This window comes from Podarcis pityusensis, assembly GCF_964106645.2.
Source record: "Podarcis pityusensis genome assembly, chromosome: 11".
In the NCBI taxonomy this organism is placed as follows: Eukaryota; Metazoa; Chordata; class Lepidosauria; order Squamata; family Lacertidae; genus Podarcis; species Podarcis pityusensis.
In genome coordinates, this window is record NC_138036.1 from 63,535,699 (window position 1) to 63,560,127 (window position 24,429).

The 24,429-nt window shown below is 42.3% G+C and overlaps 1 protein-coding gene across 4 annotated transcripts in view; it reads left to right on the forward strand.

Annotated features, from left to right (window-relative positions):
* Positions 1-24,429, forward strand: part of DOCK8 (dedicator of cytokinesis 8) — a 145,493-nt gene that overhangs the window by 87,720 nt on the left and 33,344 nt on the right. For all 4 annotated transcript variants that reach the window (XM_080972197.1, XM_080972196.1, XM_080972199.1 and 1 more), the window contains 10 exons: positions 2,250-2,389; positions 2,880-3,049; positions 9,000-9,148; positions 9,821-10,003; positions 10,351-10,486; positions 13,344-13,431; positions 15,907-16,003; positions 16,696-16,830; positions 19,457-19,609; positions 22,900-23,058. In XM_080972197.1, coding sequence (XP_080828323.1) covers positions 2,250-2,389; positions 2,880-3,049; positions 9,000-9,148; positions 9,821-10,003; positions 10,351-10,486; positions 13,344-13,431; positions 15,907-16,003; positions 16,696-16,830; positions 19,457-19,609; positions 22,900-23,058 — 1,410 coding nt within the window. The remainder of the gene's footprint in view (positions 1-2,249; positions 2,390-2,879; positions 3,050-8,999; positions 9,149-9,820; positions 10,004-10,350; positions 10,487-13,343; positions 13,432-15,906; positions 16,004-16,695; positions 16,831-19,456; positions 19,610-22,899; positions 23,059-24,429) is intronic.

Below are 24,429 nucleotides of genomic sequence, written 5' to 3' on the forward strand. Positions count from 1 at the left end.
ACATGTCTATCTTGGGGGGGGGGGGGAATGATGTTTGCATGCCATCTTGAAATAATAGAATAATATATGCATGGAGACTTTTTAACATTTATGTTAAATATATTGAGGCGCAATTCACAATGAGGCAGTTTTAGGACAGCAGATGTGTCAATAAGGACAACAATTAAACTAAAGTAAAAAGTTACCATAACAGATTATGCTATTATCACAGTTGATTACGTTACAAGTTCAATGCTCCTCAGTTTCTTTGCTGTAGCCTCGGTATCACCTGTAAGTTTTTCATTTTTTCTTCCATCAAGTATGATCATTTTTGGTACTTTGGAATGATATCGGAGATGAATCAAGATGAGGGAGATGTTTTGGTTAAGTTTATTCACCCAAATGGACCTTCACCTTCATTCTACTGGCCTAGCCGTGACGATTCTTGTGCAATACCATTTCCTCATATGCTTGGTATTGTACAATGCCCCCCCCCCCAGACAATAACTGGCAGAAGATACTTCTTTCCCAACGAGTGTATGGTTCTCTCCTTTTGTAGTGATTAGACTAGACCAAAACCAGGCCTCAGATTTTGTGCTGCCCTACAGCCAAGTAAACTGAGCTTCCATGGGTAGATAGTCTTAAGATCCCCTAGGTCTCCATAACAACAACAACAACAATTTTATTATTTGTACCTTTCCCATCTGATAGGGTTGCCCCAGCTACTCTGGCCCTTTGCTTGGTTCCCTGTTCAGCAGGGTTAGAGATAGGAAAGTAGCTATTCAAGGCAACTCTTTCTGCTAAGTAAGGACACCATCTCCTTTTACATTTAAGAATGACTTACAAAGTGAACTTACTGAAGTCAGCAGTGCCTTCTGCTAGAATTGCATGATTTAATACTGCAGCTGGCTACCAGCTGAACAATTCTGGTCTCCTTGCAGAACTTCTGCCAGCTTGGGGCATGCCTGCACGACAGCTAAAAGATGTAGTCCCTGCTTTCTGCAGTATTGGCTAATATGGATTGTTGTGTAATGATCCATTGCCTCCCTGTACAGTCATACCTCTTGTTGCGTTCGCTTCAAGTTGCAGCTTTTCAGGTTGCAAGCACAGCAAACCCAGAAGTGTATACTTCCGGGTTTCGCCGCACACGCAGAAGCGTTCTGCACGCTTCGCACATGCGCGGAAGAGCTCTATCACACTCCACACTTGCGCAGAAGCACCGATCTAGTTGCAGACTTTTTGGGGTGCGAATGGCACCCCGGAACGGATCGTGTCCACAACTAGAGGTACCACTGTACAGTGCTTGAGCTGACTCTGGCTGGGGCTCAACTTAGATTTCTCCAGATGATTTGTATTGATCTAGAGCAGAGATGGGGAACCTGTAGCCCTCCGAATGATGCTGGAACACAGCTTTCACCAGCCTTGGCCATTGGTTATGCTGCCTGGTGCTGATGGGAATTTTCCCTTCTGAGGCATGTGGAATAAAACTAAGACTCAGGAGGTGGATGCTGTCTGGCAGTGCTGCCCCATGGACTGGTTATAAGTAAAAGGGCAGGCAGGTGGAGGGCTGGATGAATGCAAACTGGTATTCATTTGGTAGGGCAGTTCCCCATTTGCCCTAGTAGACGTGCCAACACTGCTAATAGCTGAATCAAGCAGTCTTGGCTCGCTTGTTGCCCTGTGAGGATATGAGCTACTACAGATCAGGAACTACACACCTAAGACCTATTTCATATTTTGCACAGTAGCCGATTTCCATGGGTGATTCTCATGGGAAATGCATGGATTGACCTCCTGAATGTCCAGGAACACCCACTGGAGAGCTCCAATTGGCTGCAGTGGCTAATGGGGCATGAAAATAATAAAAATAAGACAAATTCCATACATATAAATTATTATGTAAACTTTAAAGTCTACAGTTGGGCATGTCCTGTAAAACATCACAAAAACATGACAAATTTTTGCATTCTCAGGGTTCTTCATCAGAATACAGAGAAAGGAGGGACAGACCTGAGTTCATGAGTGCCCCATCGTGGTAAAACAAAATGAAATGAGTTGAGAGCAATGATGTGGACCTTTGTTGAGCTGGACAGTTTTATGCTGATGCTATTTTTTGAAAAGATTTAAAGATCTTATAAGGAGCAATATTTTCAACAAATATTTTAAGTACTTAAAGAATGTTCAATTGTGTGATAATGGTGAGGGCAGCTCTGTTACCACATTTATGCATTTGAATTGAATGCAAGCACCGCCTTTTTTTTCTTTTGCAGAATTCAAGCTCCTGCTCAAGTTTCCAAGATCACAAATTTGCCAACATGTTTGACCTGACAGCAGAATATCGGCAGCATCACTTCCTAACAGGGTTACTCTTCACTGAACTAGCAGCTGCCCTGGACACAGAAGCAGAAGGGTAGGTTTTGTTTCTTCTTCTTTTTCTGGAGACCTGACTATGTGAGCAGATTATAGGAGTTGACAGTGCCGAATTTTACGCTGCCCATAATATTCCTTGCGCTGAGTCCTTCTTTCTTACTGTGTCAGGGCTGCACTCTGGGTGATAGTTCGCTAGCAGCTGAAGGGCAGAACTACATGTGACCTTGAGTGCAGTCCCACTCCACCTGCAAACTGCCAGTGAGGAGGTGAGAGCCAAATCAGTACCCTAGTGTGAGGGGTGGGGAGTTTAACCATTTGCCCCTCTGACTGCACTCTGAATCTGGATTGTGTCCTCTCTCCAAAGGGGACTGCAATTTACATTGCAAAAAAAGAAGCCCATTCAATTAACATACCATGTCAATTAATATCATATGTTATTTTCATCTTTGGTTATCGCTTGAAGCCTGCTTAATCCATACTGTCAACATATGCATTAGTCACAAGTGTTGTTCTCTTGTTTGTGATGACAGAATAAGCAAAGTGCAAAGGAAAGCTGTCAGTGCCATCCACAGCCTGCTGAGTGCCCACGACTTGGACAAATCCTGCTTGAAACCAGAAGTGAAAGTGAAAGTTGCTGCCCTTTATCTGCCCCTGGTTGGAATAATTTTGGATGCACTTCCACAGTTACATGACTTTACAGGCAAGATAAGTTTGTTGTTGTTGCTGTTGTTAAAGTACCTAACATTTTCAAACTCTTGCACAAAGATTTTAAAAAGGCTTACAAGCTAACAGACTAGGAAGGAATTGTTGTTTTGGTCAAACTTCAGAGATCATGTATTTTGTCCCCCCCCCCATGACATCATGGGGTGTGGGAGGAGCACAGAATGTTGGGAAAGAGCAAGGTGGGGGGATTCAGTTGGTGACAGTTTGGGGGAAAGAAAAAGTTGTTAGAGAAGATGCTGAAAGAGTTGGGACAGAAGAGAGAGACAGAGAAGAAAGGTAGACAAGACAAAAGAAAAGGAGAGGTAGACTCAAAGCAATAGGAACTGATAGGAACAAAAACAGAAACTGCTGTTTGACTAGCAATAATTAACAGACACTGTGGCATTGGCTCAGTTGGGTCCTGGTCATTTATGAGTTTTATTGTTTTCGTTTATTCATTGCTTTTCTTGTTAATTGATTGGTTATATGAACTGTTTTTAATTTATAAGACAAATAAGTATTCCTATTCACTAGACTTCGGAGAGATTCCCACACTGCCTTTCCTTGCCTGTAGTCCAGAAATGTATACCGTATTTTTCGCCCGATAGGGCGCACCACCCCATAGGTCGCACCTAGTTTTTTGGGGGGGGGGAAATAAAGAAAAAAAAATATTTCCCCCCAGGCGCGGGGCTGGCGCGGGGGAAGCCCGAGCTTCCCCCGACCCTAGTCCTGAGAACAGCCTGCTATCCGCAAGCCTAGGGAGCCCGGCGGGAAGTCGCGCCGGTCTCCCCAGACTTGCGGAGAGCTGCGCGAAGCCCAGCACGCCCCAGGCTTCGGAGTGCAGGCAGCTCTGCGCAACCCTTGGGAGACAGGCACGACTTCCCGCCGGGCTCCCTAGGGCTGCGCAGAGCTGTGCGAAGCCCGGGACTGCAGGCAGCTCTGCGCAACCCTCCCGAGGATTGCGCAGAGCTTCCTGAAGCCTGCAGAGCGAGAGGGGTCAGTGTGCACCGACCCCTCTCGCTCTCCAGGCTTCAGCGTAAGCCTGCATTCGCCCCATAGGACGCACACACATTTCCCCTTCAGTTTTGGAGGGGAAAAGGTGCGTCCTATAGGACGAAAAATATGGTATATTGCATATGCCTCCAACTACAGAGAGTTTTGTAGTAATGGCAGGTTCTTTTTCGTATTCTTGGTGTAGGCACACAAGTGGGGAAACCTGTGCCTGCTGAGTGCATTCCTGAAACAGTGTTAGTCTATAGAGACTTCTTGGTGGCAAGGTCTATCCTACAGTTCCAGCGCATATGCATATGCGTGGTTCCACATGCTTAGTTCTTCTTCCACAGCTGCAGTTGTGACATCATGAAGAACATTCCCGTGGTCTGCAGACGAAGTGAGCAAGACACTGAGTCTTTGTTTCTACGGCTCTCCCTCTCTTTCCTTTACATTTCCCCCTCCATTGGTTTTGTGATTTTGTTTTCTTCCCTTCTTTGTTCCCCCCTCCCCTGCGCCTTGTGGCATAGCAGCCTACATTTAAGGAATGCAAAAGTTGAGATGGGAAATTGGCCATCATTGGTCACAAGTCTTTTGAGTAGAGGATTTTGATGGCTTCTTGTGAGCATTGCCAAAAATTCACTAAGCAGGCTTGCCAGAACCATTCAATCTTTCTGTGTTGTGCTTTGGTTATTACTACCTTATTTGATTCTGGCCAAAGGCTGTGTACCCATTAGTACTGAATCTGGCTCCAGTGCACTCTCACCACTGACTTTTGAATCTGTGTGCACACAACATTACCCATTATGAAGCACAGTGGTACCTTGGTTCTCAAACTTAATCTGTTCCGGAGGTTCGTTCCAAAACCAAAGTGTTCCAAATCCAAGGCATGCTTTCCCATAGAAAGTAATGCAAAATGGATAAATCCATTCCCAACTTTTAAAAACAACCCCTAAAACAGCAATTTAACATGAATTTTACTATCTAACGAGACCGTTGATCCATAAAATGAAAGCAATAAACAATGTACTGCAGTCACACACACAATCAATCAGTAGCTGAACTGGGTTCCACACAGTCACAAAACAAAAAAAAGAGTCACAAAAACGCAAAATAAGTAGCAAAAACAGACTGACCTCAGTGTAACACTCCATAACAGAAGCGTGGCACTCAAATTAGAAGCATAACTCTCAAATCGGAAGTATAACACTCAAATCAGAAGTGTAACACTCAAAACAGAAGTGTGGCACTCAAACCGGAAGTGTAACACTCATGATCGGCTTCTGAAAAAAGTTCTCAAACCGGAACACTTACTTCCGGCTTTGCAGTGTTTGGGTTCTAAGTTGTTTGAGTATCAAGGCATTTGAGAACCACTGTAGTTTCTGTGGTAATTATTCTTTACAGAGTTGTGCAGAAGTTGCCCCGGGTAATTTGTATCTAAAACTGACTGAGATTTACAGACTGACTCTGAGGCAAACAGCAGCATAACATGACATACTTGCTGCTCTAACAGTTAAAACTTACACAACAATTGATAACTGAACTAATGGGGGGCGGGGATTGCCTCAGGCACAGGACATCACAAGATTCTATGCTACAGCATTAACCCTCAGTTTATTGGGAAATATTGCTGCTTGGTGCATTTTACCTCAAACCAGCTTTGATCTGAAAGGGAAACATGAGCTATTTTCACTTTGTAGTTAAGTGGAAGTGTGTACATTTGGGACTGGTCAACTTAATCCTGTGTGCAGGTGTTTGGGCTGAGTGGGTATGAAGATGAGTCTTTCTGTTGCAAGCTTATACAGGCTATAAAAGCTCCTAAGTCAGGCCAATAAGACCCAGGAGCCAGGAGGAGATAGATTCCAACGTTTTATTACTTTCTAAGCAATAGGTTAAAGCGGGATAGATCCACAAAGGCTGCAACTGCGATTCAGTGGTCTGGGGGTGATATTTATAAGTTTTTACACAAAGCAGTTCAATTTTCTTCAGTCATATGCATTGAAGCATTTCTAATTACCTCGTTCAGTTATTGGATACATTTCATGTTAGTGTGCTTGTGCAAACTTAGCATAAGCATTGGCTGTTTTGCTGTCATCTCTATGGCCTCCATGTAGAAACATTGTGTTACATTTTTATAGCAAAATCTATTGTGCTTTTGTTGAACCTGCATGTATAGCTGTGTATGTTCTGCAATAAAAATGTTAGCTTCTTCTCTTCCCATGGGAAAGGGTGCTTGCATAACAAAAGCTTTCTCAGCAGTTTCAAAGCTTTTTGCAGTTTCTTAGCATTTCCTTAAAGCAATAGGCTTTTGGGGCCCTTGGGGCCCCTCCCACATTTCTAGCTTGGCACAAGTGTGAGGATGAGTGAGGGAGAATATTTTTCACTGTGAAGTACAGTCCGTCCGGGGCTCCCTCTTTTAAGTTCATTGCCCCTTTTTCAGTCAAGCTGAGTGTGAGTGAGTCAGTGGAAGGTGGTTTCATTTGTTTTTCTTGATTACTAGTCATCAGGGTATTATTTAACCCCTTTGAGGTAAAGGCTCCATTAATTTTCTCCCGGCCACGTGGTTGATTCCCCTCAGGTCCCTTGCTATTGTGCCACCAATAACTGGAAGTGACGGAAGCAGCTGCTTTCTTTAACTTTCTTTGGCACCTGTAGCAATTTTAAGTGAAGTGTTGGGAAGAATTGTTTTTCCCCTCTTTAGCCAAACAGTTGAAGTTCATAGTTACAATAAATATGGCAAAAATAATGGATAATTAATAAAAGCAAGCAAATAAATAAATAAATAAATAAATAAATAAATAATGCTATTATTTTGTTGTTGAAAGTTAAGAACATAGCAATATATCACAGTTTCTATAGCTGTAGGCTATAGAAGGGTATTTAAAATGAGAGTTTGCAACTTCCGGTCGGCTGCAGAGCCATTACAGATGCGGATTTAGCCTCTTGGGGAAAGTCCGAGCTTGGCAGGAGATTTGGAGCTACACAAAGGCGCTGTGAGCTGCGTTAAAAAACCCCAAAGGGAGTTTTGGGTGCAGGGGATCGGGCGGCGCCCTTGGTGTCTATCCTTTTAGTTGGACGGTTCTGTAAAAAGAGCTCAAATGACCAGGGGATTGAGGCGCGGGTGCTTGGGATCTATCGCTACTCCTGCCTTGCAAAGCCTCTGTTTCCGGTGGCAAAAAAGCAGCTGGCTTCCTGATGCAAAAAGACGGAATTTGACTGGATGTGGAGTAAAATTTTGGAGTACTTGGCGAACAGATGGCATAATGGGATGTAAACAGGGAGTTCGTCCCATTGCTGGTGAGAAAAGGGCGCAGTAAGAATTTCTACGAAATCGAAAGTACGTGAGTTCCTTTTTCCGCAAGCGGATATAATTTTAGTGCTATTCCACTAGCCTCATAAGGCAGGGCTGAATGGATTTCTAAAAAATATATAATTTTACTCCAGATTTATAGACTTTAGATTTCATTTTGACTGAAAGACATTCTGAAACGCTGGGGGAGGAGAAACCCCGGCCGGCTCTGCCAAAGGCAACTTTGTTTCCAGGGCTGTTGGCGATCGATACAGACGTGTTATAAAGTAATAACTATTCGGACTACTCATTTCTAGCAACGAACGGAGCTAATATGAAAAAGTGTGGGATGAAGTTAAGAGAGATTTGGAAGTGTGGGGAAGAATGAAACTATCACTTATAGGAAGAATCTGGAATTATGGAAGCCAGGGAATGGGGGGGGGGGGAGTCGATGCTCTGATTGAGCAAAGATGTATGTGATGATAAAATTTTATTTTGATTGTATTAAAAAAAAGAAAATTCAATAAATATTGTTATAAAAATAAAATAAAATGAGTGTCGGCAAATGTGTCCTCTTTTTTGCTTCTCAAAATATGGCGACCCTACTTCAACATAACCACAGACTGTCTAACTTGTTGTAATCAAGTTTTTCTGTACAACTTTTAATGAAGTTTTTTTCTTAAAGTATGGAAACTGTTGCCTTAGTGGAGTCTTTAATTGGTGCCAACACAACTTATGCACCATCCTTTCAAACCTTTGGCAGTGTGCCTTTCTCCTTTGTTTTTTGGAGCGTAGCCTTTCTTGGAGCAATTAAAGCTTCTGAGGATGTAGGGTAACTTGCAGCTCTGCACTCCAGTTCTCTCTTCCTGACATTATATTGGGACAAGGTAGTCTTCCATCCAGATTCTTATTTTCTGCCAAAGACTTCGTCAAACTCCACCCCAACTTTATATTACCTTTTTTCTTGCCCCCTGCTCTGTGTTGATCGTTGATCTTTGTGTTGATCGTATCTTGTTATCCTAAAAAAACAATAACCCTAATATTTTTCATTGTTAATGCCACTCTGTATAAAGATCACAAACTTTCTCCTCAGTGGGTGGGTTACAAGAGTGCTCATCGTCCCCTGCAATATGGCTTCAGAGTGTGCTGCATGCAGGCTGTAGCTGCCTTTGCAGCAACCACTAGGATAATGTTAATCCCAGAGCCATGTTGAGCTACAACATCGTCACAGCTCTTGACTTTCAACTTCCACTGTGCTCTTGATACTTCAGCCTGTGCTGATGTATTTTTTGGAACAATAATCCTCCAATGTGTTAACTCTTTAGGACAACCTACTACAAATTTCAGATGAGAAAGCTTGCTATTCTCCCATATGTGCACAGAGACAATGAAGAAGGATGGGTAGCTTGACCTTAACTGAAGTTCTCTTGAGTGATCATATGTGGAGTCACACAACTTTCTCAGCTGCACACTGTGGTTAGATACTGAATGTTGGTATGGCAATTTTTGAACTGAGCAAAACCTCTTTGGACTTGCAAGCTGGAACTTAAGGGGTGGAGTATGTGAAGATGCACTGCATAGACATAAGTATTTCCATATGAATGGTTCTACAGATGACCATTCTCAAGAACTTCAGTTACAAGTATGCAACTTATATTTTCTAATATAGTTTCAGATGGCCGCAATGGGAAAGGCCGCATCGGATCTCCAGATGAAGAGCAAGAAGCTGCAAGCCAAATTAACCAAAATATTGCTCTGGCCATTGCTGGGAATCAGTTTAATCTCCTACGGTCCTATGGTTCATCTGTGTCCACAGTGGTAGGTCTACCTACACTATGTGTTTGCATAATTTTTTCTTGCTTTGTTACTCCCTATTACTGACCCAAATTCTAGGAGCCAACTTTTAAGGATTTATTATGTTCTTTCATTTGATCTAGCGGGCATACTGAGCATATTTTCCAGGGGGAAGGGCCGTAGCTCAGTGGTAGAACATGCATAAGGTCCCAGGTTCAGTCAGTCTCCAGCATCTCCAGGTAAGGCTGCAAGAGACTCCTGCCTGTAGCCCTGGAAAGCCACTGCCAGTCAGTGTAGACAGTACTAAGCAAGTTGGACCAAATATCCAGTAGCTTCCTATAGCTCTGTGCTTCTTTAGCCTCCTTGCCGTTTGGAGCTGATGGGACTTGTAGTCTAAGACTTCTGGAGAGCCGCAGATTGAGGAAGGCTACTCCAGAGTATTTGATGCTGTTTTTTGTTTTTGCAAGTGTGCCGTTCACACCTGCAAAAAACCCTACAGAGGTGAACCACCTGAAATAGAGATATTCCCAACTCCCAAATCTAAGTGGCTACAGCAGATTTATTAGCTGGAAACGGCACCTTAAACAAAAGAAAGGAGCCCTACCAATTGTGTGACTGGTCACATTCATTAGGACTATTAAATATGCCCTTCTTTATGTCTAACTTTCTTGAACTTCTTATTTTATTTGTTCCAAGCCTTACAAACAATACAACACTTTAAGTCCAGAAACTACACGCCACCTTTTGATCTGTTTCCTGTGGATCATGAAAAACGCTGATCAGAATCTTATTCAGAAATGGGTTGCAGACCTGCCATCTACGCAGCTAAACAGGATTTTAGATGTCCTTTACATCTGTGTCTCAGGCTTTGAGTATAAGGTAAATAGAATGGTGTCCAGTCCATACTTGTTGCTAATTGTTTTGATGTGTTACAGACACAGTGTACAGGTTTTCTTGGATGGAAATATGCTACATTTATTTTACAAGTGTGCTTCACTTTTAACTTTGTGCAAAACTTTGTGCAAAATTGAACTTTTCAAGAGGTACAAAATAATTGGTTTGTAGATTTCTTTATACAGGGTGAATCTTTTAAAAGAGGCCCCGTGGAACATGTGTACTCTGTATCCACGGGGCCTCTTTTGAAGGACTCACCCTGTACATTTAAAAGACATACTAACCTTTTGATACTGATGGTTTAGCTCACATAATTCTTTATGTCTGTGCAGGGCAAGCAAAGCTCAGACAAAGTCAGCACTCAAGTACTCCAGAAATCAAGGGATGTAAAAGCTCGGCTAGAAGAGGCCTTACTAAGAGGAGAGGGAGCTAGGGGTGAAATGATGAAGCGGTGCAGGATGCCTGCTGGTATGCTCCTTGCTTTTTTTATCTCATTTGTGAAACCAAAAAGAAATTGTAGATATAAAAACACAGCTTTCCATAACAACTTTTGACAGCAAAAAATGTCTGAAGAAATATTTGATAAGAGTTTGTTTATTAATGACTGAGTCAGAAAATTAAGAAATTGCCTTATACTGAAGGAGCGTCTCCACCCTCATTGTTCAGCCCGGTCACTGAGATCCAGCGCCGGGGCCTTCTGGCAGTTCCCTCATTGCGACAAGTGAGGTTACAGGGAACCAGACAGAGGGCCTTCTTGGTAGTGGCGCCCACCCTGTGGAACACCCTCCCTTCCTATGTAAAGGAAATAAACAGCTGTCTTATCTTTAAAAGAATATGAAGGCTTCCCTGTTTAGGGAAGTTTTAAATATTTAATGCTGTATTGTTTTTAACACTTGATTGGAAGCTGCCCAGAATGGCTGGGGAAACTCAGCCAGATGGGTAGGGTATAAATAATATATTATTATTATTATTATTATTATTATTATTATTATTATTATTATACTAAGGGTGCCCTGGAGGATTGTTACTCTTTTGTGGGAGGGATTCAAGTGCATACCGGAACTTTAGGCTTATGCAATTAAAGTGGCTGAGAGCAAAGAGAAGCAAGAGACCTTTCTGTTGAGCTCTGCCTCTTAAACCAGAACCAGTAAAGGTGGTGAATGTTAATAATAATAATAATAATAATAATAATAATAATAAGTTGTTGTTGTTAAACTTAGCTTCCTACAACTAGATGGGATAAACTGTGCTTATATACCGTATTTTTTGCTCTATAAGACTCACTTTTTCCCTTCTAAAAAGTAAGGGGAAATGTGTGTGCGTCTTATGGAGCGAATGCAGGCTGCACAGCTATCCCAGAAGCCAGAACAGCAAGAGGGATTGCTGCTTTCACTGCGCAGCGATCCCTCTTGCTGTTCTGGCTTCTGAGATTCAGAATATTTTTTCTTGTTTTCCTCCTCCAAAAACTAGGTGCGTCTTGTGGTCTGGTGCGTCTTATAGAGCGAAAAATACGGTACTTGAAAATGCCTAGGGGAAAAGTGTCAGCAGTAGACAAGGCACTGCATCTAAGTGGATTATCACTGACTATTCTTTTCCAAGGCCTTTTTTAAGCAAATCACTTCTTTAAGCAAGTAACTGTACTAGTTTGGCTTCTTCTTGATTGCTTAGTACTGCTCTCCCTCTTCTTTCATCCTCAAGTTTCTTTCTAGAAAGTGACCAGAAAGCTGATTTCATCATTGTTTCAACTCCCCAATTTGATCCTTACTACAGTATAGGCCAATTGAAGGTGCCCATTTTATGAGGACGTGCATGGAACTAGTCCTCACCTGCTGCTGTTGCTTGCCTTGGCTGCCAAAAGAAGCATACAGGCTGCTTTTTTCTGGTAGCCAGGACAGGTAGCAACCAGGTCAGTAGCACAGCCACTTCTGTAGAAAGGTGAACTGAGTCTTGGGACTGGTTGCCAGCCATTCTCTCTTTCTGCTTATTGAAAGAAGGTGGCTTGCAGGTGTTGGTTACACACATATTATCATTAAGAGGGTAATGCAAGAGTACATCCTATACCTAAGCCGGTGTGGTAGTCCCAGATGATGTTGGGCTGCAACTCCCATCATCCCTTACCATTGGCCATAGTGCCTAAGGCTGGTGTGAGTTAAGAGTCCCAACAGCATCTGGTAGCACCATGTTGGCTACTCCTGCTGTACCTCACCCAAGTCTGGACTTCTGGGCCTCATTGATTTGTCTGCCTCTGTCCAATATTTTGCTTCGTAAAGGTAAAGGACCCCTGACAGTTAAGTCCAGTCACGAACGACTCTGGGGTTGCGGTGCTCATCTCGCTTTACTGGCCGAGGGAGCCAGCGTTTGTCCACAGACAGTTTTTCTGGGTCATGTGGCAAGCATGACTGAGTTGCTTCTGGTGAAACCAGAGCAACGCACGGAAACACCATTTACCTTCCTGCCGGAGTGGTACTGTCAGGAAACTGCCATCAGCTCAGAGGCGAGAGGTGGAAGGGCAGTTGTGTTATAGGGAACCTCTGAAAATCTTGCAAAGCAGTTCCTCCTCCGGCGAAGAGGAAAGCCCCGCCTCCAGTGGAAAGGAAGTGCAGGGAGCAGGGGATTCTAGGGAGAGCCTCAACACCGAGCCTGAGCAAACCGGAGAGGAGGGAAGTACCCCTTTGCCAGCGCCCATTCTGTGCAGTAGGTTTTGGTGCAGGGAGGGGCAGAGAAGGCTGAGGGTCACGCGACTGTTATGCTGGGGGAGGTACAAAGACCGACCACTCCCAGATTCTGCTAGCGATTGAGCCAGACATGAACTTACGATGCTCTTCACTGTAAATAGTTTGCACTAAGAATAAAGCCTGGAAAAGACAGGTCGGAGTCTTGCCTGTTTGCTCTTGAGCAACCACACCAGCACCTGACAGGTACCTTTTTATCTTGCACTTTTTGGCGTGCTTTCGAACTGCTAGGTTGGCAGGAGTTGGGACCGAGCAACGGGAGCTCACCCTGTTGCTGGGATTTGCACCGCCAACCTTCTGATTGGCAAGCCCAGCGGCTCAGTGGTTTAGACCACAGCACCACCCCTGTCCTGTTTTGCTTCTAGGTTGGTTTTATTTCCTGGCTCTAAGCCCCATTGTTCTCAGGGGCACATGGTTCCCATCTGTTGTATTTCAACAATTCCATACCAAATGTGCTCTTTTAGTTTGTGTGTAAAAAGATACCCTTTCCTTCACTGCTAGCACAATGGATGTAGCCTCTTGCAGAACTCATATCAGTAGGGAAATATTGATATTAAAGTTTCAGTGTGATTCTATGTATGTTGCCCTTGTAGGGAACGATAAATTCCCAGGATTTAATGAGAACCTACGATGGAGGAAAGAGCAGACACACTGGCGGCAAGCAAATGAGAGGCTAGATAAGTAAGTAATTTAATGAATTTTTATTGCTTTAACCAGAGCAGCTTCTCTCTGTGGCCATCTAGTTTCATTCCTGAACCGAGGCAGAAAACTCTATCCTTAAAGCATCCTGGACTGTATAGCTGTATAGCTGTTCTGTTCTTAACATATGTGTCAACAGTGGTTTAGACTGCAGCCCTGGTAGTAAGTTCCATTGAAGTAAATGAACGATATTTCTGAGTAGACATTTAGAAGAATTTACTGTTAGAACTTCTTGTTTGCTTCTCCCCCCCGCCCCTCAAATAATAAATCTATGGTGGAGGTACCTCTTGTCAGTATTGCAGTGTTTCATTCTCTCGGCCCACACCTTTCAGGTGGTTTGTCAATTTTAGACTTCATGATAAACCAGAGTTATCATAACCATGCTTTGTAAATCCAGACAAGGCACCCTATCTGTCAGAGAACGGGACTCTCTGACAGGACAGAAACAGAGACAGTGGAAGAACAGAGAGAATTCCTAAGAGGAGAGGGGGAATTAGCAAAAGGAATTCGATCTTTGTGCACACAGAGGAAGGAGAAACACAGAGAGCAGGAATACAGCTGCAGAGCTCAGATACTGATGCAGACACAGATTTAGGGGGAGTACAGTCTCCCAGATCTCGTAGAATAACGAGATTAAATGAGAAGCGAAACTACCCAGAAGAGAAGGTGGCATTTTTCCTGTTGGGGGGAAAGGGGGTGGAGCTTAGTTCCGGCAACTGGGTCATCAGAGGAACTGAAATTAGCGGAGCGCCAACCGGAGCTTTTAAAAGTGGCAATAAATCGGGTTCCGCTAGGGGCGCCTTGGAAGATGACCGACAATACCATCTCTCCAGCTCACACGAGGTAATTAAGAGGCTGAGATGGGAGTAATCAGCCTCCCTAGATTCTTCCCGGTGGAAGGGAAGACGCAGTCTCATCCGCGGCTGCCCATAAATCACCCCCGAGTTCAAAAAGAAAGAGGGGGTGAGGGCACTGGATGGAAAGCCCTCAAGCGAGCTCGGATCTCCTGGACGCTGTCTCTGTGAGCGCTCCAAGTTCCATTTCTTAAGATAAAAGATTGGATATAAGATTTATTGGACATGCTTCAAGGAAAGGAGGGGTACTTTATCTGCTAATTAAGCCAGCCACTGAGACACTAAGAGTGATGGATTGGAAAGAAGATAACATCAAAGAACAACATCTAAGCCAGTATGTTGAAATGGAACGAAAAGGAGGGGGGATAAAACTTTCTTCTTCTTCTACGATACTACCTAACAAATCCCCCCCCCCAAAGAACCGTCATACTACCTATAGCAAGTGAGATTGGAAAATAAAGTCTGTGGAAATAAAAATATTAACTAAAGCCTTTGTTTTTCGAAATATTTGGAAGAAGATAAAAAGACTGTCTTGTGACGCACTATTTAATCGGGATCCGTCATTATGAGACAGACTATGTTGCAGAGATTGATAGTCAAAGGGGGAGGCGAGCTTTTACTTTGTTATTATATCTGTATTTCAAGTTCGATTTGGCAAACCTCCCCTGGAAAGACTAATGTTTGGTGCAACTTTTCTGAGAAAATTAACGAGCAAACGCCTAGACTCTATTTCATCGGAACTGAGAAAAGATGGCGCCTGCCACCCGAGAAGGACTTTCGGATGGATTCGGCATAAATACCAGCGCATGAGGATATACTGCAAACAAAAGACTTACCAGCTGCAAAAAGAAAAAAAGAAAAAGGGATAGTCATCACAAAGTTCACACAGAGACATAATAATGCTCGTTTCAGCTCACCTGTGAATGGAACTCAGAGGCTATTAAAGAAGAAGGATAATAACAAGAAGATTTAAAGAAGGGACTTGTGGACACTTAAAGCAGTAGGAATATGAGATGATTGGACCCCACTGACCTCGAACCAACAAAAAAATTATAATTTGGCAAAATATTTGGACTTTATGATATGTATTTGTATAATTTGGAATATTTAATGTGATTTGATTGGATTCTTAAAATGGAAAACTTAATAAAAACTATTATTTTAAAAAGTGCCAATAAATCTGAAATAATTAACTGCCAGAGCCATCTCGTTTGTGTGGGAGAGACCCAAGCCTTACAATATCCCACCCATGTCATGTACCTAATGGCAGCAAATTTCAGGGGTGCTGGACAGGCTGGCATACACCAAATTGTCTTCCACCATGTCAGTGTCACTAGCATCTACCACCAAACGCAGCTGCCCCAATCCTTCTTATGAAAGGGTTTAACTAATTCTGTTAAACTTGTTTAACCATGGATCACAGCATCTGAGCCGAATAAAAGAGAAACAAAGAAGATAAATATTTCTGATGATAAACTAAAAGTAGACCCAGCATTGCAGTTTCAGGGTTAGTGTAGGTCCTGTTTCTAAAGCCTAGTACGCTAAAGTAAGAGGCAACTTGATTAATGAATTAATTTGGTAACTTGATTTGTCATGCTCCTAGAACAAAAGCTGAGATTGACCAAGAAGTGTTGGTTAGTGGGAACCTAGCCACAGAAGCTAATCTGATTATTCTAGACATGCAAGAGAACATCATCCAGGTGAGAAACTGGCTGCATACAAATTCCTCTACCCTTGGAAAGGGAGGCTTTCTTTCTGCCTCTGTTTTTGTTGTAGTACACGGTATATTTAATTGCTATATGTCGAAATTTTAAAAATGATTCTTTGCTTATTGCCCAATTGTTAAGAGTAAATTGTTTTCATGCTATTCCTACCACCCTATACTTTCAGATAATACGAAATTGCATCTTTCAGTTTGCTGTTCAGGAGAGTCCACAGAGAGTACTACACAGGTTTCCTCAAGTCCCATTGACTTCTGGGTCTTAGATCATTACACTCATTGAATGTAATGCTTGAAAATCCCTGTATGTGAATACACTCTTAACAAATCTTTTGTAGCTATATGCCTTCTCCCCTCTACTATGAAAAGCATCAAGGTAATTTCTGTCTATTGCTTAGGGCTATCTTATTGTGTCAAGACTGGCACTAGTATAGCATAAACTCTGTTTTTTAATAGAAAAATTCCTTCCTGTAGCACCTTAAAGACCAACTAAGTTAGTTCTTGGTATAAGCTTTCGTGTGCAAGCACACTTGCACACGAAAGCTTATACCAAGAACTAACTTAGTTGGTCTTTAAGGTGCTACAGGAAGGAATTTTTCTATTTCGACTATGGCAGACCAACACGGCTACCCATCTGTATCTGTTTTTTAAGAATCCTCTTCTGTGATGTAGGCGACTTCAGCTATGGATTGCAGAGATAATGTCTTGGGAGGTGTGTTGAAAGTCCTTGTAAATTCTTTGACCTGTGATCAGAGCACAACCTACTTGACTCATTGCTTTGCTACTCTCCGAGCATTAATTGTCAAGGTAAGTACTTGGCTTACTTATGTTATCAGGTTCTTTGTTAGGATCCTGAAGGGCACATTATTGAAGTTCAAACCCCTTGTGATACTCTCAAAACATTGCACTGTTATCCCTGTGCAAGAGCCCTCAAGGTAACCTTTTCACAAAATTGTACATGCATTTGATAACTCAGTGAGTGGAGACTTCTGTTTCCAGAGTTTGAGTTGCTGTGGTACACATGGCAGAAAATGAGATAGAATAAGATTGATGGGTTATTACTTAGATTTCTTTAAATTTTAAAATAGCAGAGAAAGACAGGCCTTGTGATCCATCCTCAGAAAGAAAGAAAAACCAGAATACAAACCTGGGCAACATTTTATGTAATGGCTTGCTTAGTTGTCTTCAAGGTGAAGTTCAAGAGACAACTCATTAGCTACATTTACCATCCTGCAAATGTTTTATTGTTAGGAATAAACCTCTGAAGAAATTGTACATACCCAGTGTTGTAGAAAAAGGTCATTGGGTGGAGCAGCTCAGCTTTGTGGAAAGGATACAACCTTCTTAGCTTAGAGAAAAGAAGAGGAAGGAGGGACATGTTAAAGACTTAAAAAAGTATCTGTGATAGAGAATAATACTAGGAAATGTTGTCATCCAGTGAAACTGAATAGCGGGAGGTTCAGGACAGACCAAAGGAAGCACATATTCACGTAGTGCCACCAGATTCAGCTGTTGATGACTGTGATGGCTATATGCGACCTCCAGAATCAGAGGCAACATATTTCTACGTACCAGTTGGGTTGGTAAAACAGTATGAGATGGGCTCTTGCCCTCGTGCCCTGCTTGAGAACTTGCTGGAGGCATCTCATTGGCCCCTGTGGGAAAGATCTAGGAGTAGTTGGCCTTTGGTCTGATCCATCAGGGTGGTTCTTAAGAAATATATTGTATAGGTGTAAATGTAAATGTAAAATCTCAGGATAGCCTTTCTAAATAAGAGCCAGTGTTGCCTGAAATATGACTTGGTTAACAAGTTACAGAGCAGTGCCATTAGTTGTTTTGAAATTCATGATTAAGCTCTTATTTCATGTTATCTGTACAATCTCTCTTGCAATTAAAATTACTGTACCATTGAAGAGATCTGTCTTCTAGACAAAATGACTTGACACTGTGTTTTATGCCACCATTGTAAATAGTTAACCATGCACCATAGGTATGCATAGTTCATTTTCCTTTGACAATGAAATCCAAAGAATTTCAGCAATGTTAGGATAGCCAGAGAAATAAGCAAACAGAATATCTGGTATAGTGGAATTGTCTTACCAGTTTACAGCAACAAGGGATGGTGGCTGTGCCTATTGTACAAACGTTCATTCTTACCTGTCTTCTTGGTGATAGAACAGTAGAGTTGGAAGGGACCATGAGGACTATGTGGTCTAACTCCCTGCAATGCAGGAATCATTTGCCCAGTGTGGGGCTCAAGCCCATGACCCTGAGATTGAGAGTCTCATGCTCTGCTAGCTGAGCTCTCCCACATGCCAGCTTATCAGAATCATTTTTTGTTTTATTGTATTTATGAAACTGTTCTGTAATTAAAAACATTTTTTCAGAATGTCATGCATGTAGTTAAAACTCACAACATGCAACACATCTCTTAGAAGAAGAAAGAAGTATAAGGAGTAGCTCCTCCTCCCTTCTCAAGCTTCCAGCTTGTCACAGCATCTTGCTGTGCATTATATATAATGTATTTCAGTAGAACTGCCTGGCCAAGGGAGTTATATCTGATGTGTGCTGTGTTTGTACAGCGTCTGATGTTGTGGTGCCTCTTTGGAACCGTAATCTGGACTGATGAATTCTTCTTGCTGCTGCAGAACATGAAGAATCCAAAACTGGCAGTCATCACTGCTGACTTGATGTTCCTATATCATTAGATTAGATCTAATAAAATTTATGAATTGCCTTATACTGAGACATCTCAAGGCAATGAGCAATACAAAAAATGTTAATTAATTTAACTTGATATTTAATGTAATTTTCCTTTTTTATAAAAAAAAATACATTAAATATCAAGTTAAATTGATTAAGTAGTGAATTTGGTGAAGCCATCAAAACCATCATACACCAAAATCTTCCACAACCATGACATGATTATCACAAAATAAACTAAGTACTGCAGCCATTCCCAAGAGCAATAACATTCAAACATCTGATACAGAAAAGTTTTTGCTTTGTTCTTAAATGATATCAAAGATGGTGTCAGGCAAGCATCTCTGAGGAGAACATTCTTTAAATGAAGGGCTGCCTCTAAAAGGGTCCTCTCGCTTGTTGTGACTCTGAACTTCTTTCAGAAGAGATGGAGAATCAATACGGTTGCACTGCCCTTGTCACTTTCCTGGCACAGGTCACCATACAGGGTGACCTTCCATTGGACTCCAATTCCAATCTTCCCTCACTAAAGGCCATGGTCTCTAGGGCTGGTCTCTAGGGCTAGTCCAGCAACATCTGGAGGACCACAGGTTCTGAACCCCTGGGTGAGGTACCCCTTGTTTCAGAAGGCACAGAGGCAACTTTTAAAAAAATCCTCTCGCTACTACCTGGTCATTTTAAAGCTCTTATGATGACACCATCTTACAGTCTTTTCTTCTGCTTCCTTTAGTTTGGAGAGTTGTTCTTTGAAGAGGAAGTGGAGCAGTGTGCTGACCTGTGTCAAAGACTCCTTCAGCACTGCAGCAGCAGCATGGATACCACTCGGATTCAAGCCTGTGCTACTCTTTACCTCCTTATGAGATACAGCTTCAGCTGCATAAGTGTAAGATACTTCCTTAGATACTCACAGCCTAAATCACAGATTCAGTGTTTGCATTTATTTTGTTTTCCCACAGAATAATTACATAACAGTGGTACCTCACATTACATACGCTTCAGGTTACAGACTCCGCTAACCCAGAAATAGTACCTCGGGTTAAGAACTTTGCTTCAGGATGAGAACAGAAATCGTGCAGCGGCGGTGCAGCAGCAGCAGGAGGCCCCATTAGCTAAAGTGGTGCTTCAGGTTAAGAACAGTTTCAGGTTAAGAACAGACCTCCGGAATGAATTAAGTTCTTAACCCAAGGTACCATTGTATATTCTACTTCATTGTCTGTTTGCCTGATATAATTACTTTATATTAGTAGAAGTTATTTCCGAAAATGGCCTGCCCATGCTACACTGTGCAGCTCTATGCAGTTTGAGGGATACCATATATGATGAGGCTGCACTGGCCCAAGTTTTTTGGCCTTCATGTATAGGATTTGTAACTCTGAATCCCATAATATGGAACTATATGATACATTAAAAACAGTATGCATGCAAACCGTTAAGAGTAAACTGGAACCTGTAATTGAAAGAAGATAGGAGAGTGTCAGCTGCATCCCATTGCTGACAGAGGGGGAGAGGAGGAGGTAATTAGGCAGGAGGAGCAGTCTAGTAGCAGTAGAAGCCTGAGCTCCGAGAACAAGAAGAAGGAAGGGGGAAGTTCAAGGGGGAAGACTGACAGTTTAAGCTCGGACTCAGAGGGAGGGCCACCGGAAGTAGCCCATCTGATGATGTGCACAAGAATTAATGAGAGGTGTGAACAGGTAAGGAAGCGAAAGTGGGGACCAGGAAGGGGCAGAACTCAGACTTGGCAACAGCTAATTTGGAAGTAGTCACTGAGTGACTGAGTTCCAGAGTGATTTGTGTGTCTTGAGCAATAAACTTGAGTTAATTACTGCCGGAGTTGACTCGCTTCTGTGGGAGAGACCCAACCATTACAGGAAGGGAGACTAATAGTCTAGTAGCCTTTGGTTTGAGAAGAAGTAACATTTTAATGATGTAACCTCATTTTAACTTGTTATTACTATTGATTATGGAAGGAGGAAAAGATTCAATTCAGTTTGCATTTAAAGGGAAACCTTCCTAACCTGCACTTTCTGAAACTATATGAGAGTTGAAACACAGCTATCCCTTGAAATTCACACTTGCCAAATGTTTCAATGCAGTTATCCAGTCAATTAATGCATACAAATATGCATGTGTTAGGAGAAAAAGATACATGCATTTGTGAAGGTAATGAACAAAACTGCATATTAGAGGAATTTGCTTTGCAAAAATGGGTACATTTGGGGAAATTACATTAAAATATGTATATTAGATTAGAAGAAAATCAAACAGATTGAGATTGAATCCTGACAAGACAGAAGTACTGTTTCTGGGGGACAGGAGGCGGGCAGGTGTGAGGGATTCCCTGGTCCTGAATGGGGTAACCGTGCCCCTGAAGGACCAGATGCGCAGCCTGGGAGTCATTTTGGACTCACAGCTGTCCATGGAGGCACAGGTTAAATCCGTGTCCAGGGCAGCTGTGTACCAGCTCCATCTGGTACGTAGGCTGAGACCCTATCTGCCCGCGGACTGCCTTGCCAGAGTGGTGCATGCTCTGGTTATCTCCCGCTTGGACTACTGCAATGCACTCTACGTGGGGCTACCTTTGAAGGTGACCCGGAAACTACAACTAATCCAGAATGCAGCAGCCAGACTGGTGACTGGGAACGGCCGCCGAGACCATATAACACCGGTCTTGAAAGACCTACATTGGCTCCCAGTACGTTTCCGAGCACAATTCAAAGTGTTGGTGCTGACCTTTAAAGCCCTAAACGGCCTCGGTCCAGTATACCTGAAGGAGCGTCTCCACCTCCATCGTTCTACCCGGACACTGAGGTCCAGCACCGAGGGCCTTCTGGCGGTTCCCTCACTACGAGAAGCCAAGTTACAGGGAACCAGGCAGAGGGCCTTCTCGGTAGTGGCGCCCTCCCTGTGGAACGCCCTCCCACCAGATGTCAAAGAGAACAACAACTACCAGACTTTTAGAAGACATCTGAAGGCAGCCCTGTTTAGGGAAGCTTTTAATGTTTGATGTATCATTGTATTTTAATATTCTTTTGGAAGCCGCCCAGAGTGGCTGGGGAAACCCAGCCAGATGGGCGGGGTATAAATAATAAATTATTATTATTATTATTATTATAAACTGCAAACTGATATGAAACTGATATGAAAATGTAGCAAACTTAATTTAAGAATGAGAAACTGAGAAAAATCAAAACTGACAGATTTGTACATTTCTTATTTGATCTGGTTTATTAAACTCACTCTTACTTTGGGAAGCTCAGAATAAATCAGCGAGTTTCTGCAAAAATAAGGGAAGCCTCATTAAAACTTCTGCAGGCTATCCTGAATATGTAAGGAAGTCAATCCCAATTGTTGGAGGGCATGTGCATATTTACTAAAGGTGCATATTTACATATGTGGTGGGGTTGTGACATCATCAAATCTTTCTGGAATGCTGTCTTCAAAGAAACAAGCTTGATATACAACAAAACAATTGAAATGTCCCCTGCACCAGCAGTACTTGGGCTTAGGATCCCATCTGCTCATGATTATCCTGAAGATGACCTCTTTCTATTGACTACCGCCTGTATGATAGCCAGATGTTGGAAAACTGGTGTTGGGCTGAACATTGATTCTTGGTATAACAAAGTATGGCCAAAAGTATGGCTCTTGGTATGACAGAGTATGGCCAATAGCATGCCAGGTGAGAGCAGCAAAGGGCAAACACAATCCACAATCCTTTTATAACATATAACAAACGTTTATTGAATACATAAATTGTTCAGACTCTTAGAGTAATCAAATGAAACTTTAACACATGGCATGATAAAAGTCTGTAATTTCATCAGGACAAGTTATTTGTTGTTTAATGTTGTAACAATTGTTTTCACAAAATTTATCTTCTGTACCATGAAAATAAATAAAAACTTAAAAAAAAGAATTAGTGAGATTCCCAGTGCCTATGAAACTGAATTTTATTTGTTCCACAAATTGAACTAAGAGTAGTTTTCATAATGCCATGACTATTTGGAAGGAAATCCCATTTATTTTAGTGGGGCTTATTTAATCCATTATAACAAATTCTGTCTAAGCCAAAGGGAGGTTTAAATTTCATGCAAACAAAAACCAGCTAACGGAAAATCAGTACAATACATTTCATTTGTACAATCTGACACTCCCTTTTCTGTTTTTTAAAAGAACTTTGCAAGAGTCAAAATGCAAGTGACAATGTCATTGGCTTCTCTGGTTGGTAAAGCATCAGATTTTAACGAGGAGTATCTCAGAAAGTCTTTACGAACTATTTTGGCATATGCAGAGGAAGATGTAGACATGCAGCCAACTCTCTTCCCGGGACAGGTAAGGCATTTTGCTACTTTAGTGCAAAATTTGAGTAGGTTACTGGACAAAAGTTAATTATTTGTATGCTCACAAAAATCAGCTGGCATTCATGTGAGGGAGGACGGACGGAAGGAAAGCTGATCATACAGAGCTACCAGAACCACCTGGATAACCATTTTGTGTCTTGCTCCCAGCCCAAGGGAGAAGAAGCAGGACCCGTTATCAGAGGTCAACATTCTCTGGCAACCTACCAAGACCCATGCTCCCAATGTGGGCTCACTGCCAACCCTTTGTCCCTTTTTGCGCCACTGTTGCTTTCTCTTTGGGGCTCAAGACACCCTCTTGAGCATATTGGGGTGTGCTTTGCCCTCGCGTCACCCCAGCACCCCCCCCAATAGCGCTCATCTCCGAGTGATCTGTTTCGGGACACAGCCAAACCAGAAGTCCTTGAAAACTCTGCATGTCTCGTCCTCTGTGGATTGTCTCAGAGGCAGGGTGGCAACAATGGTAAGGAGGAGGAGAGCAAAGAACCAGCACTGAACATTGAAAGATCTACCCAACCAGAATCTAGTTGTGGAATTGCTGACAAAAGGCTCTGATGGATAATGGCATTAACTTTGCTGAGTCTTTGCTTTCTGACATCCTTGGTGTAGTGAATCATTCAGTTCTGAAACCTTAAGGATGGTAGTTGTGTTTACTTGCAGGTCTACCACATTATCTAGTTGTTGCCCACTTCCCAAATTTCATAATTGTCACAAATTGAACACTTCAGAAAAAATATTACGATATGCCATTTTTGTAGATTAACCCAACAAAGAGAGCCAGTGTAGTGTAATGTACTGCCATGGTTAGAGTGTTGGACAAAGACCTGGGAGAACAGGGTTAAAATCCCTGCTCAGCTATGAAAGTCATTGGGTGACCTTGAGCCTTGAGCCACAATCTCTCAGCCTAACCTGCCTCATAGGTATCTGAAGAAGTGTGCATGCACATGAAAGCTCATACCAATAACTAACTTAGTTGGGCTCTAAAGTGCTACTGAAAGGAATTTTTTAATTTAATTTATTTTATTTTATTTCGACTGCCTCATAGTGTTGTTGTGAGGATAAAATGGGGGGAAAGATATGATAATGCAATAAACCAGGGGTTGTCAACCTGGTCCCTACCACCCAATAGTGGGCATTTCAGGATTCTAGGTGGGCAGTAGGGGGTTCTATGGCACAAGCTGAATCTTCCTTCCACAGAGCACTGGTGGGCGGTAAGGAAATTTTACCATCAAGAAAGATGCATTAGTGGGCGGTAGGTATAAAAGGTTGACTACCCCTGCAATAAACAAATATTCAAAATAAAATTCCATCATAAATATGACTTTTCAAATATTCATTATGAAAA